We start from the raw sequence: 15,069 nt of genomic DNA on the forward strand, positions 1-15,069 counted from the left end.
TGCATACAAAGCAAAAAGACGAATGTTTACAAATAATCTGAGGGACAACAGCATGAAAAATGCAGACCGCACTGCAATGATCTCTGTCGGGAGAGAGAACACCATCTATTATTCCAAACCTCTTTGCCAATAACAGATGGTTTTCAGTTTTCCCCTCCCCACTCAGACCACTCCCAGACAATTCTAGGAGAATTCTTGCTTGAGAAGTTGCTCTTCGCTAAGAAATTTAGTTTATTTTTCTTAATTGTTGCCCGGAAATGATTTGCTATTGAGATAAAAATGGCTGCATTGGACCTTTAACAAAATACAGAATATTAGTACAAGGACATGAGTCTATGTTTAAAACCCATTATGCGTCTTTGTTTGTTAATGTAAAGATGATGTGTGCATTAAAGATTTTTATTGACAATTCCTTGGGTATCACTATGACTGGGGATAATATTACAGCACATTATTCAGCTAATGCCTCAGCTGATGCAAATGTTGTCCTGTAATTACTGGCTTCTGGTAAACTGCTCCTTCATTTCCCCTGCAATAATATAATAGTCTTCTAGAAACGCTGATTACTTACACTCAAATGACAGCATGCCAATGATCTTTGGCTAATATGCCTAATCCTGAGGAATGAACATCCAAAATTAGCAACAATATCCATCACCTTCAGAGCGCTCTCAGTTTTTTCTGAATGTGCAGTTCTCTATTTCTCTCTGCCATTATAACACACTATTAGAACCAAACCTCAACAGCTGTGACGTCACAAGACATGAAAGATCAAATTGTTTATAATGACATATTTTACAATGATCCTGACTCATGGTGGTAGTTATTATAAGGCCTTCGTTATAGTTAGACCTATGTACCGTACTACAATGAGTGTACAAAACATTAAGAACACCTGCTCTTTCCATGACATAGACTGATCAGGTGAATCCAGGTGAATGCTATGATCCCTTATTGATGTCACTTGCTAAATCCACTTCAATCAGTGTAGATGAAGGGCAGGAGACAGGTTAACCTCTAAAAGTCTAAGCTGTTGGAGGGAGGGGGGGGGGGGGGGGGGGGTTCTATTAAGCTAACATGGAATTGTTTTAAGAAGGTCACAATTTAGCTATTTGATTTTGAATTTTAAGACTCCTTTAGGTATATTGAAAAAATATAATTTGATAAAATATTGAATTTGGCTTAAATTACTTACTACTATAGCCCATAGCAACGCATTGAAAAACGTATTCATATTTGTCAGGAAAGACAGTCAAAAAATAAATCATAAGGATTAAGGTTTTTAAGTGTCTGTCCTATATCTATATTTTTTTTTTTACACACTTAACCCCTTATTTTTGTTGGCACAAAACTACCTCCATATATCCATTAATTTGTATGGGTTACGTTCAAACGAGTCCCGTGACACGTATGGGGATTGTTGTTCAAAACGGAGAACACCATCATTTTCTCACCTTTCCATAAAGTCGTCACATTTAGTAGGCCAAGCCGTTCGGACGCTACACAGGTTTTCATGAGAAGACCCATTTTCAAGCTGTTTCATGGTCTAACAAACACCGCTGTAGCTCGGCCATCTTCCACCACAGATGCGGAAGGCCAACATAGGGGGATGTTATGGATTGAGACACAGCCAATAAAAAGAAGACTGTACGTACATACCCCAATCAGAAGTCATGGATTAATGGCAACATCCGCAATGATCTAAAGGGTAGAGCTGATGCCTTAAAGGAGTAGGACTCTAACCCAGACTTTTATAAGAAAGCCCGCAATGCCCTCCAACGAGCCATTAAACAGGCAAAGATTCAATACAGGACTAAGATTGAATCCTACTACTCCGGCTCTGAGGCTCGTCAGATGTGATAGGGCTTGCAAACTATTACGGACTACAAAGGGAAGCCCAGCCGTGAGTTGGCCAGTGACCTGAGCCTACCAGACAAGCTAAATAACTTATATGCGTGCTTCAAGGCAAGAAACAGTGAAGCATGGATGAGAGCACCAGCTGTTCCGGACAACTGTGTGATGAAGCTCTCTGTAGACGATGTGAATAAGACCTTTAAACAGGTCACCATTCACAAGGCCAGACGGATTATCAGGACGTGTACTCATAGCATGCAATGACCAACTGGCAAGTGGCTTCACTGACATTTTCAACCTGTCCCTGGCCGAGTCTGTAATACCTACATGTTTCAAGCAGACCACCATAGTGCCTGTGCCCAGAACGCCAAGGTAACCTGCCTAAATGACTAACGACTCGTAGCACTCATGTCTGTAGTAATGAAGTGCTTTGAAAGGCTGGTCATGGCTCACATCAACACCATCATCCCAGAAACCCTAGACCCATTCCAATTCGCATCCCACCCCAACAGATTCACAGATGACACAATCTCTGTTGCACTCCACACTGCCCTTTCCCACCTGGACAAAAGGAACACCTATGTGAGAATGCTCTTCATTGACTACAGCTCAGCGTTCAACACCATAGTGCCCTCAAAAGCTCATCACTAAGCTAAGGACCCTGGGAAGAAACACCTACCTCTGCAACTGGATCCTGGACTTCCTGATGGGCCGCCCCCAGGTGGTACGGGTAAGCAACAACACATATGCCATGCTGATCCTCAACACGGGGGCCCCTCAGGGGTGGGTGCTTAGTCCCCTCCTGTACTCCCTGTTCACCCATGACTGCGTGGCCAAGCACGACATCAACACCATCATTAAGTTTGCAGACGACACAATGGTATTAGACCTATTCACTGACAACGATGAGACAGCCAATAGGGAGGAGGTCAGAGACCTGGCAGTGTGGTGCTAGGACACAAACCTCTCCCTTGATGTGATCAAGACAAAGGAGATGATTGTGGACTACAGGAAAAGGAGGACCGAGCACACCCTCATTCTCATCGACAGGGCTGTACTGGAGCTTCAAGTTCCTTGGTGTCCACATCACCAACAAACTATCATGGTCCAAACAAACCAAGACAGCTGTGAAGAGGGCACAACAATGCCTATTCCCCCTCAGGACACTGAAAAGATTTGGCATGGGTCCTCAGATCCTCAAAAAGTTCTACAGCTGCACCATCGAGAGCATCCTGACTGGTTGCATCACCGCCTGGGATGGCAACTGCTCGGTATCTGACCGCAAGGCGCTACAGAGGGTAGTGCGGACGGCCCAGTACATGACGGGGGCCAAGCTTCCTGTCATCCAGGACCTCTATACCAGGCGGTATCAGAGGAAGGCCCAAAAACTTTTCAAAGACTCCAGCCACCGCTGTCATAGACTGTTCTTTCCTCTACCGTACGGCAAGCGGTACCGGAGCGCCACATCTAGGTCCAAAAGGCTCCTTAACAGCGTCTACCCCCAAGCCATAAGACTGCTGAACAGTTAATCAAATGGCTACCCGGACTATTTGCATTGACTCCTCTCCCCCCGTTTTAAAGCTGCTGCTACTTGCTGTTTATTATTTATGCATAGTCAGTTTACCTACACCTACATGTAGTTTAGTAAATATTTTCTTAACTCTGCATTGTTGGTTAAGGGCTTGTAAGTAAGCATTTCAAGGTAAGTTTTACACCTGTTGTATTCGGCGCATGTGACAAAAGCCTTGAGACAATTGAGAAATGAATTGCGTATGTGTACCATTCAGAGGGTGAATGGGCAAGAGTAACACAAAATACTTTCTTGAGCAGCGGTCACCAACCTGTCGAATGTGATTGACTGGTCGATCTCCAGTGCATTCCTAGTCAATTGCCAAACATTTCTGTAAATATCCCAACGATTAAGCCTTGTGTTCCTATTGTGTTTTTCTCAGGTTGCGCGCCGGTAAGGCGAACTGTTGCCATTTTGGACATTTAATGTGTCTGAAGGTACAAACTCTGCCTTCCCGGCGGGCCCTGAAAGCAAATCAAGTGCATTATAGGCCTACCGCTGGCCAATCAGTTGGCTCAGATTACTGTGTCTGGAGTAACGTAGCAGGCATAAAAGAAAGCTACAGCAAAGTTTATACTGTGAGATTTAAAAACTTTTAAAACCATGACTAGAGAGAGACTGTCAACGAATATGTCAAAGAGCTGCTGTTTTTATGAATGAGTTCATGTTTAAGTTCTTACTCAGCACTGTCAACACTTTGTATTCAACACTTAAACAAGCCATAAAATTGGTGTTCTTCCTATTTCCACTCAGCACTACAACAAGCACTGCAGCAGTAATGAATGAGTAGGAATGTGTATATATAGGCTTGCGTTGTTGTTATTATTAGCAGCTTGGGTATTTTTTAATGTCAAGGAATATTTAACTTTCTCTGTTTGTAGGAGTAACAACTTTAATTTGTGCATGAGGCAGAAATAATGTGGTTCGATTCGTGTTTTTCGCCATCATAAATCACACCGCATAGCCCTTGGCATGTATGGATCTGTGCCATTTACTTTGAACTGGACTGTGTTTACAGCATGAGCGGTTGTGCGCTTGTTTTGAGATCAAAGCGAGAGCTGCATGTAGCCTCATGTGCACATTTTGTTCATATCTTTGCTAGTTAGTTATAGATAATTTATTTGCCCAGTTATAGATAATGTGTGGTCAGTAATTGAGGAGTGATTGTATCCTACAAGAGCACAAAATGTATACATTTCTCAACATCTTTGAAAAGCAAGTCAGGTAAAAGAGCTTTTTGTCTTAGGGGCAGTTTGAACAAGCTAAGTAGCCAATAGGCAGAGGGTAGCATAATTTGTATGATTCTTTGTAATAATGGTACGACAATAATAGTGCTTTTTATGTAAGTGGTTTCTTGCATCAAACAACACAACAGCATTTTCAGTCACCTCCTCGTCTGAAGGACAAGTGGATAAACATCTTAATGTCAAGCCCTGTATGTTTTTTTCTAGTCTCATGGAATGTAGATCTACATTGAACACCACACATTGGCTGCTACTGTAGGCTGAATGATAGAACAGCTATTTATTTATGTGTTAAAATGTTATGGGATGCATTTTCTCAGTTGTATTTGATGGTAGGCCACTCTGGTAGGCCTACATTATGATCAAATAGCCACAGTAGCCTACATGGTCACTTTCAAAACTGTAACTTGTGGGTACAGCCTCAGTGTTAACAGTAAACGCGCGTTTGAAGTTGCACAGGATTTTCACAATGTTCAAGTCTGCGCTCAGCAGACCTGAAATTTGCTCAGTGGTGGAAAGAATTTGAGGGAACATTGGTAGTCGGTGCCAGGTGCACCGGTTTGTGTCAAGAACTGCAACACTTCTGGGTTTTTCACACTCAACAGTTTCTCTTGTGTATCAAGAATGATCCACCACCCAAAGGACATCCAGCCAACTTGATACAACTGTGGAAAACATTGAAGTCAACATGGGCCAGAATCCATGGAACGCTTTACGACACTTTGTAGAGTCCATGCCCTGGAAATTGAGGCTGTTCTGAGGGCAAAAGGTAGGAAATGCAACTCAATATTAGAAAGGTGTTCCTAATGTTTGGTGCACTCAGTGTATAATTCCATGATACCTTTTACCACCTCTTTGACACATTGACCACCAAAGTAGAGGGAACGGTATCTTCTAGCATGATGAATATAACTTCCAACATATATAATAGTGCAGTACTACGCACAGTACACAATAATGTGCAATAATGAAAACTAACTCTGCAATTATCAATTCATATAAATGCACATGCTGTGAGCCATAGCAAGCTCCAATTTTGACCACCACAGTGTTATTCATATCATTACTCTCCTATCCTATATTTAAGCAATAAGGCCCGAGCGGGTGTGGTATGTGGCCTATAGTGTACCTGAATACTTATTGTCTGAAACCCATGTTATATGAGACTGTATACCATGGGTATGACAAAACATTTATTTTTCCTGTTCTAATTACGTTTGTAACCAGTTTATAATAGCAATAAGGCACCTCTGGGGTTTGTGGTATATGGCCAATATAGCACGGCTAAAGGATTTATCCAGGCACTCCATGTTGCGTTGTGCATAAGAACAGTCCTTAGCCATGGTATATTGGCCATATACCACACCCACTTGTGCCTTATTGCTTATACCACAGCTTTCAGCCAATCAGCATTCAGGGCTCGAACCATCACCAGTTTATAATACACCTGAAGCAATTGAGGTTCACTATGTTTGGCATCATCTATGGGGGCACAAAGGGTTGAATGCCACAGGCTAGCCAACCACTATAAATGCACTGAATGCACTATAACTCATCACACCATCTCAAGGTCCTCTGCTAAGCACATTCCCCAGTTCCTCTTCTAAGCACATTTCCCAGGTCCTCTGCTAAGCACATTCCCCAGGTCCTCTTCTAAGCACATTCCCCAGGTCCTCTGCTAAGCACATTCCCCAGGTCCTCTGCTAAGCACATTCCCCAGGTCCTCTGCTAAGCACATTCCCCAGGTCCTCTGCTAAGCACATTCCCCAGGTCCTCTGCTAAGCACATTCCCCAGGTCCTCTGCTAAGCACATTCCCCAGGTCCTCTGCTAAGCACATTCCCCAGGTCCTCTGCTAAGCACATTCCCCAGGTCCTCTGCTAAGCACATTCCCCAGGTCCTCTGCTAAGCACATTCCCCAGGTCCTCTGCTAAGCACATTCCCCAGGTCCTCTGCTAAGCACATTCCCCATGTCATCTGCTAAGCACATAGAAACACTTCAGTGAGCGGTAGGCTACCTCTTGTCTGAGAAGGTGAAATTGAATGTGCACACTGGCTCTCTCAAGGTGAGTGCATTACAGATAGAAGCACACCACACAAGATCTATAACTATACTGAAGAACACTGGTGAGCATTGATACAGAATCAGTCCAGGTGAATGGCAGTCTCACATCGCAGATAACCAATAGCTTTTTGTCTCTGGGACTTCCCATCTCATCTGTAGGACACTACTATTTACCACTTCCTGACAAGCACAACAAAACAAATACTCACCGCCCTTTAAGGTGCTCTGTGCAACTCCACCAGCAAATAGCCCTACATGTCTACATCCCTGTGAGTAAACCTTTAAAACTCTTATGATGTGATACACTCTTATCACATGCAGTGGCTCCTTAAGACAAATGTCCACTGCCAATTAAATTAATTTCACTGGTGTCTCCATGCAAATGACTGATTAGAACCTTTGTGGAATTCCTTACAGAATCGCAATGTGGGAAGAGAGACCCTGATCAACCCAGTAGATTATCACCTGCTAATTATTTCTACCAGTTAATGGGAAGGAGCAATTTACACACATATGGACTATTTTCTCCCCTTCAGACATTAGTAATAGCTGGTCTAATCTTAAAATCCCGATAGGCTATTCTGATTTTTATATGCAATGATTTACATGAACTTATACTCATAATACATACATTATGTAAGCAAAACCTATACAGTGCTTTCAGAATGTATTCAGACCCCTTTTTCCACATTTTGTTACATTACAGATTTATTCTAAAATTGTTTAAATAATATCACATTTACATAGGTATTCAAACCCTTTACTAAGTACTATGTTGTAACTCCTTACAGCCTTGAGTCTTCATTAGGTATGACACTACAAGCTTGGAACACCTGTATTTGGGTAGTTTCTCCCATTCTTCTCTGCAGATCCTCTCAAGCCCTGTCAGGTTGGATGGGGAGCATCGCTGCAGAGCTATTTTCAGGTCTCTCTAGAGATATTAGATTGGGTTCAAGTCCGAGCTCTGGCTGGGCCACTCAAGGACATTCAGAGACTTGTCCCGAAGCCACTCATGTGTTGTCTTGTATGTGGAGGGTCGTTGTACCGGTGTGGACCCCGCCCTGTGCAACTGGGTCCTGGACTTCCTGACGGGCCGACCCCAGGTGGTGAAGGTAGGAAACAACATCTCCACTCCGCTGATCCTCAACATTGGGGCCCCACAAGGGTGCGTTTTCAGCCCTCTCCTGTACTGCCTGTTCACCCACCACTGCGTGGCCAACTCAATCATCAAGTTTGCAGACGATTTGATTACCGACAACGACTAGACAGCCTACAGGGAGGAGGTGAGGGCCCTCAGAGTGTGGTGTCGGGAAAATAACCTCTCACTCAATGTCATCAAAACAAAAGAGATGATCCACACTTGAAGTCCACACTTCAAGAAACAGCAACGGGAGCCCCCCCCTTATCCACATCGATGGGACGACAGTGGAAAAGGTGGAAAGTTTTAAGTTCCTCGGTGTACATATCACCGACAAACTGAAATGGTCCACACACACAGACAGAAACCTCAGGAGGCTGAATTTTTTTTGCTGATACAGTAGTGGTAGCAGTGGAGGCAATAGCATGTTTGTCCCAGGGGAATGGAGGCACACCTTTTTTAAAGACAGTATTGACACATGGCTTAGAGGTCTAGCTTACTGAATTACAACTCTTTTTGTCTTATTAAATTGCTGAACAAGCTGACTCTTACGGTAAGACCACATGAATTTCATGTGATCACATGTGAAGCCACATGTGATAACATGATCCCATGTTAAATGAATTTGAAATAAATGTGACAACACTGGGATACAAAATTTCAACATGTGAGATCATGAAATTACACGTGACAACATTTGAGCACATGTGAAAGCCCAGATGTCAAATGTCATTTAATTGACATACATTCAATTTAAACGATCATGGTCCCCCTGCAGGTTTTGTCTAGTTCAATGTTTGTTCCATGGACATCCCCAAATATGTTTTTAGGATATTCTCAGAATGTTGTGTCATGATCCCCTGGAAGTTTTCATCAAGTTGCTGTGAAAATACATTAAAAGGTGTTAATGTTAAAGGACAGTATGATGATTATTTGGGACTAAACCTCACTTGGGATTTGAACTCCCTCTTGGTTGCTAGCTTCCTGAAGATCCTGCTGAAGCACCAGGTCTATGGACATAATGGAGATTGGCTATATATTGGCTATGTATTGCCAATAATACGTTTCTGCACTTTGCCTAAAGTTGCAATAAAAATAAAGTAAACTTATACAACAACTTGAAGCTGTTTATTTCTTTAAAATAACAGTATGCTGCTGTATTCTTCTGTCAATTATTATAACAACTTGTACTTTAAACACAATTGGGACTCATCCTTAAATTGAATTTGCGTTAATAACCTCTTGGTCACTAGCAAACTGAAATGTCCTGCTACAGTGAAACGACACCACCAGATCTTTGAGTGTGAAAGAGATATGGCCACAGACTTATTGGGAAGACTGCATTTCTGCACTTTGCTAAAAGCTGCCCAGAATCAAGTAAATAATTGTACAATTATCCCCAGCAACATAACATCATTATAAAACTATCAGGACTCAAGGGCATTCTTTGGGGATTTGAACATGCAATGTCTTGAGTAGGAGTGCATCGATGTTTCTACAGTGCCACCAGGTTCCTCCTTACTGCTTGGAACATATATTAACACACTCTCAAAAAATAAGGGTATGGTTAGGGTACATTGTTGTACACTGGGTTACAAAAAGGTCAAAGGTACACTTCACAGGTACACATATACACTCAAATGGTAGTTTGGTACCTTGTAGGTATGGGAGATTTTTCTACCCAATATTTTAAATATACTGTAAGGTACGAACATCACTGCACTTTCCATTAAAGGTGGGGGCAATGTACTGGTTTGGTCTCATTAGCATGTTTGGGGGCGTGGTCAAATATACATATCAACCATCAGTGGAAGTGTTGTATCAGTTTAAGGGTTTGATGGTTATGCCAATGCAAGTTGAGTACCTCCTTGGTCAGAGAATTTGTCAGTAATCAACTGCACTGTAATGAGACTATTGTGCTGTTTCCAGTAACGGCAGCTTGTTACTGTGAATTTGATATTTCTTAACTGGAAACATCTTGTCAGTAAGTTACTGTAAAAGTCACAATAACGTACTGACATTTCTCCTGACAACATGCACATCACTTGCTGATTGGCAGCAACAGTGGCAGCCTATCTTTTGGTCTCCCATGAAAGGGAATGTCATTCCAGTTAATGTGTTCTAGGGTATTCATAAACATTCTTTTTGTACACTGTCAGTTCTGCCACGTTGTTAAAGGCTGACATAAGTCCATGTGATACCAAAGAACCATATGATATTAAATGTATTGCTAATCACCATGTAACTGTGATGCTCCCTTACCTACCAAACCGTCAAGTCAGTGAGTGATGGATTAGCTACAATTAGATACTGTGAATTTTACAATAACCGACTTATAACTATGAACTTCCTATGAACCAGCAGCCATTAAACTTGTTGAAAATGCACAGTACCCATTTAACTGCGCAGCGCTTGAGCATCACATGTTCTTACAAAGATTGCAAAACCAACAGTGTCACAAGAAGTGCTTTAACTTCATCAACATAACGATAAAACCACTTAAACTGGTTCAACACATCCACTGATTGTTGGAACAAATATAATATATTTTAGACCTTACCCCCAAATATGCTAATGAGCCACTACCAGCACATTGCCCCACCTACATTTCAAAGCGCAGTAATGAGTGTACCTAATGCTATGTTCGTAACCAAGTACTAGTTGGAACTTCTCCCACATGCTAACCTCTTCCACATGCTGATCACCTACGAAGGAAATGACCTTGATAACAGCAATTTTCAGCAGTTAAATGTAACAACAAAACATTTTTGAACTCTACATTTTCTTTACAAGCATGATAGCTGTACTTTAAGTTAATGGTTGACACAGCTTGTTGGCCATTAGCCAATTGGCGTTTCTCAATGAGTTCAAAGCACATGAATGCATTGAACTGGTATTCACAAATTCACAATTGGTGAATTCCCACCTCTCACATGGTTACGAACGCAGCATTATATTGACTATATCGGGTAGAAAATTGTAAAATTATGCTAGATTGCCCCCACATGTACCCTAAAATGTATTGACCAGTACCGTGTGAGTTCCTATGTGTACCTCTGAAGGTACCTTATGTATCCCCCCCCCCCCCTTTTCTCCACAATTGGTAGTTACAGTCTTGTCTCATCGCTGCAACTCCCGTACGGACTCGGGAGAGGCGAAGGTCGAGAGCCATGCGTCCTCCGAAACACAACCCAACCAAGCCGCACTGCTTCTTGACATAATGCACATCCAACCCGTAAGCCAGCCGCACCAATGTGTCGGAGGAGACACGGACCGCCACAGGAGTCACTAGTGCGTGATGAGACAAGGATATCCCTGCCAGCCAAACCCTCCCTAACCCGGATGATGCTGGGCCAATTGTGCACCGCCCTGTGGGCCTCCCGGTCGTGGCCAGCTGCGACAGAGCCTGGGCTCGAAATCAGAATCTCTGGTGGCACAGCCACTGCGCCACCCAGGAGGTCCCTCTTATGTGTATCTTTGGCCTTTTTGTACATCAGGGAACAACACTGTACCGCAACCGTACACATATTAAAGAGTGTGTGGATATATGTTCTTGTTAACAAATAACCATCTGGTGGCATTGCTGAGACATTAATGCGCTCCGGACCAAAAGGTTTCGATTTCAAATCCCGAGAGCATTTATGCACATTTCGGGCTAGATTCTATCAGCTCTGCGCTAACAGACACCTACATAGCGGTTGTTTTGGTGGCGCCGGTTAGAGCTGTCAAATCCACAAGTGACTCCCTGGCATGAAACCTAAAGCGGACATTGCAATTGGCTGCACAGAGCTGTACTAAGAGAAATTCCATGCAGCCTTGTTTAGAAGTTGGAACACTGTGATATGTAATCTACATCTCGATTAAGCTGATAGAAATCCTAATTTTCTTTAATGATTTAAAATTTAAGTGTCATTATTTCTATATAGCCTACACTTTCTCGTTCTAGAATTCTAACCCGAGGAGGACAGGTGTAGCTTTGTGACAATGACCACACGAGCAGCTGCTCACCAGTTTAACAGGTCTAACGCAGTTACACCTCTGACCCCGCCAAAACAACAGCTATGCAGGTGTCAGCAATCGCGTGCTTGATCTGATTAAATCTAGCCCTAATGTCAAGTGTCCCTGAGCACTGTTACTTTTTAGTTGGGGTTGTCAGATAATCGCGTGATGATTAACTTAATTCCAGGCAATTTTTAGCTTGAAATCATGATGTGATAACATGAAACAACACTGTTAGCCATTGCTGTTATTTTTGGCATTGTGACGTTTCACATGTAAAATCATGTGAAAATGAGTTTGCAAATGTGAAATGTCACATGTGAAAGATTCAAAACCATGTTTTCACATGTGAAATGTTTTGGAACACGTCACATTTTATATTTCACTGAGGTCAAAACCACTCTGTAAAATACAGTCCTGAAGATCTCCTGATGCCAAAGTCACCCATCAGCACCACTGAAGCAGAAAATCTCTGCTTCTATGGATTGGTCCATTCGGGGCAATAGTTAGGCTACTTCTCGGGGATGGGAATGTATAGGATGGCAAAGCCCCACTATAAAGGAATCACCAAGGTCAAATGTTCTGTATGAACACACCCCTCACCCCTTTCTAAAAGTGTAAGAACACTTAACCCGACATTCAAACAGTCAAGTCTCTATTTAAATATTGTTTGTGTGTGCATGCGTATGTGTGTGTGTGTGTGTGTCTTATCTTCATCTGAGCGTCTGTGACGATAGTCTGACATGAAGTGACAAGCTGTCATATATTCGGGGGAAAATAGTACTATTTAGTAAGACGGAATTGAGGTCGACATTGAATTTAACTTGGGGAAAGTTTCTCTGACGATCTGTCTCCCTTACAAATCCAGTAAAATGTCCTGTATTCTCTCTCGGGTGGCACTGCCAACACCGATGAATAAATAAGTTTTAATAGCTTGGCTACCTAATTAATTTTAACACACCTTAGGTTACATTAGTCTGGTTCATTATTACAGATAAATCCACTATTTACAGTATTGTGCTCAACAAATACGCAGTAGCTAATCAGTACAGGTATCCACCCCTTCATCTTCAAAAATGCAGTGTGGCTGATGCTTGTGAACTCAATGGACTAGTAGACAAAACCCGTGAAATCCTCTACAACACATTGATTGATAATTGACATTCAGAACCAGCCAACATAATGACCCGTTACCTTCGGCAAGCAGACGCATCGCATGAACAAACGAGGAGTCCAGGGTATCTTTTTCGGCCATCAGCTCCGGTAAGTATTTCTCCTGATCCATGGCAAGTGCCTCTCCTGTTCACCGATTGTGCAGGTGAGTCGACAAAAGTGATGAGCTTCGGAATGCGCGTCTCTCTTCCACTTGGTAATTGTCTTTATAGGTACCGCAAGAAAAGCCGTAAGGAATCTCTCCAATTTCTTGACTGAGAATTGAAAGGAATTCAGAGCTATAAACACATCTCCCCAAATCCCACTCAATCGCTACTCCCTCCTGAAGAACCACCCACCTTAGCTACAGAGGGACTGCGTGGTGATTCCCGCCCCTCTGAAACATGATTGGCCATATCACAGGACAGACTATTCGCAAACAACAAATCTCTACACTGTTATGATAATACGATGTTGTAGTAGGCAACACCGAAAATGTTCCTCCCTCCCCCACTGTCCATGGTGCTGAAAATGTCTCATTTGGAAGCAAGCAGTTGGGTGAAGATAGGCAACACAATGCACCTCTTTTATATGAATGAAATGCCAATTCTTAGGCTATACATGTGTTGTGTCCTTGTCTTGTCATTAGTATTCTATTTATTTTACTATACATATTTTGACAACACGTGTGGCAGGTGAGAACTGCTTGGCCAGTCTGGAATTCGGTTGAATGTATGTAAAGCAAGAGACGTCTTACACTAATCAAACACCTCAAGGCATTCCTGATATTACAGTTTTTCTCAATCCTACAAGCATGTATTGGAACAATGTTGTCGATTTTCAAAACAGAGTCCAGGAGACCTTTTGCCAAACAGTAAATGTGTTTTCAAAATGCAATTGTCTTCTCAAAACATAAATAAATTCATCAAACTATATTATACATATGTAGGATTTTATTTGATTACCCTGTTGCAGGATAACTTTCCTATAATGCAGGACACTTAAAAAGGCTTCTAAAGTTTGCAATTTCCACTTTGAAATTTCAGACTTGATATTCCCTTATGAAAAATGTATCAACAGCTTTTATTGGTGCACAGAAACACAATCCACAATATAAATAAGGAAAGGTGAATGCAATGAAGAAACAACTGATATGAATGTATTGGCCTCAATCCACAAAGCTTTATAATGGAAGGTCACAATATCAAAAACAATGACTCAGGGCTCTATTCAATCAGATACGCTTTAGCCGACATGCACATAGCGGTTGTTTTGGCGATGTCGAAGGTGGAACTACGTTAGAGCTGTCACATCCAGAAGATGCTCCTGCCATTATACCTAAAGCGGGCATTGACATTGGCTGCACAGGAGTCACATTCAGAGAAATCTCATGCAACCTTGTTCACAAGTTCGAACACTGGAATGTGAGATGTACAGTAATCTACACCTCGATTAGGCTGATAGAAATCATCATTATTTTGTCAATATAGCCTAAACTTGATTGTTCTGAACTTCTAAAGCAAGTGAGATGGGTGTGACTTCATGACAATGATCAAGAGCAGCTGCTCACCGATTTGACAGCTCTAACGCAGTTACACCTCCGACACCGCCAAAACATCAGCAATGTGATTGTCAACTATTGCCAGAGCCATATGACCGCATTTAGGGTCCCGGGCACTGACCTCCGGCTACACATTTTGTCATGAGGTTAAGAGAAAATGTTGCCGTTTTAAAGCAAATTTCCTCTAATTCTGCAGTTTTTGCCATGGGGCAGGGGTAAACATTTTCTGTTTTATAACTCATCTCATGCTTTTGTTCACATTTTGCCATGAGTCTATAGCAGGTTAACTCGATCTGATTGAATCCAAGCCTTAGGAGTAAACCAATGTTACTTAGAAGCAACCTAACTTCATTCTCTGCATCTCTGCATGTCCGCAATATTGAAAAAATCAGAACAACGGTCCCCATTGCCTATAGATCTTTCCATATATTGTACTTGGTATGACACTGATGTGGTGAATTAGTGTGTCATGCAGTAGTATTTACTGA

The 15,069-nt window shown here is 42.2% G+C and overlaps 1 protein-coding gene across 3 annotated transcripts in view; it reads right to left on the reverse strand.

Moving 5' to 3' along the window:
* LOC109899140 (KH domain-containing, RNA-binding, signal transduction-associated protein 2) overlaps positions 1-13,399 on the reverse strand; it is a 132,655-nt gene extending 119,256 nt beyond the window's left edge. For 2 of the 3 annotated variants that reach the window (XR_004211595.1, XM_031835457.1), the window contains exon 1: positions 13,063-13,378. Coding sequence is in view for 2 of the 3 variants with exons in the window: in XM_031835457.1 (XP_031691317.1) it covers positions 13,063-13,153 (91 nt within the window). In the remaining variant the exon portion in view is untranslated. Of the gene's footprint in view, positions 1-13,062 lie in introns of all 3 variants that reach the window. The other variant, XM_020494194.2, reaches the window with a different exon arrangement.
* Between the last annotated feature and the right edge of the window lie 1,670 nt (positions 13,400-15,069).

This window comes from Oncorhynchus kisutch, linkage group LG11 (genome assembly GCF_002021735.2).
Source record: "Oncorhynchus kisutch isolate 150728-3 linkage group LG11, Okis_V2, whole genome shotgun sequence".
Lineage (NCBI taxonomy): Eukaryota > Metazoa > Chordata > Actinopteri > Salmoniformes > Salmonidae > Oncorhynchus > Oncorhynchus kisutch.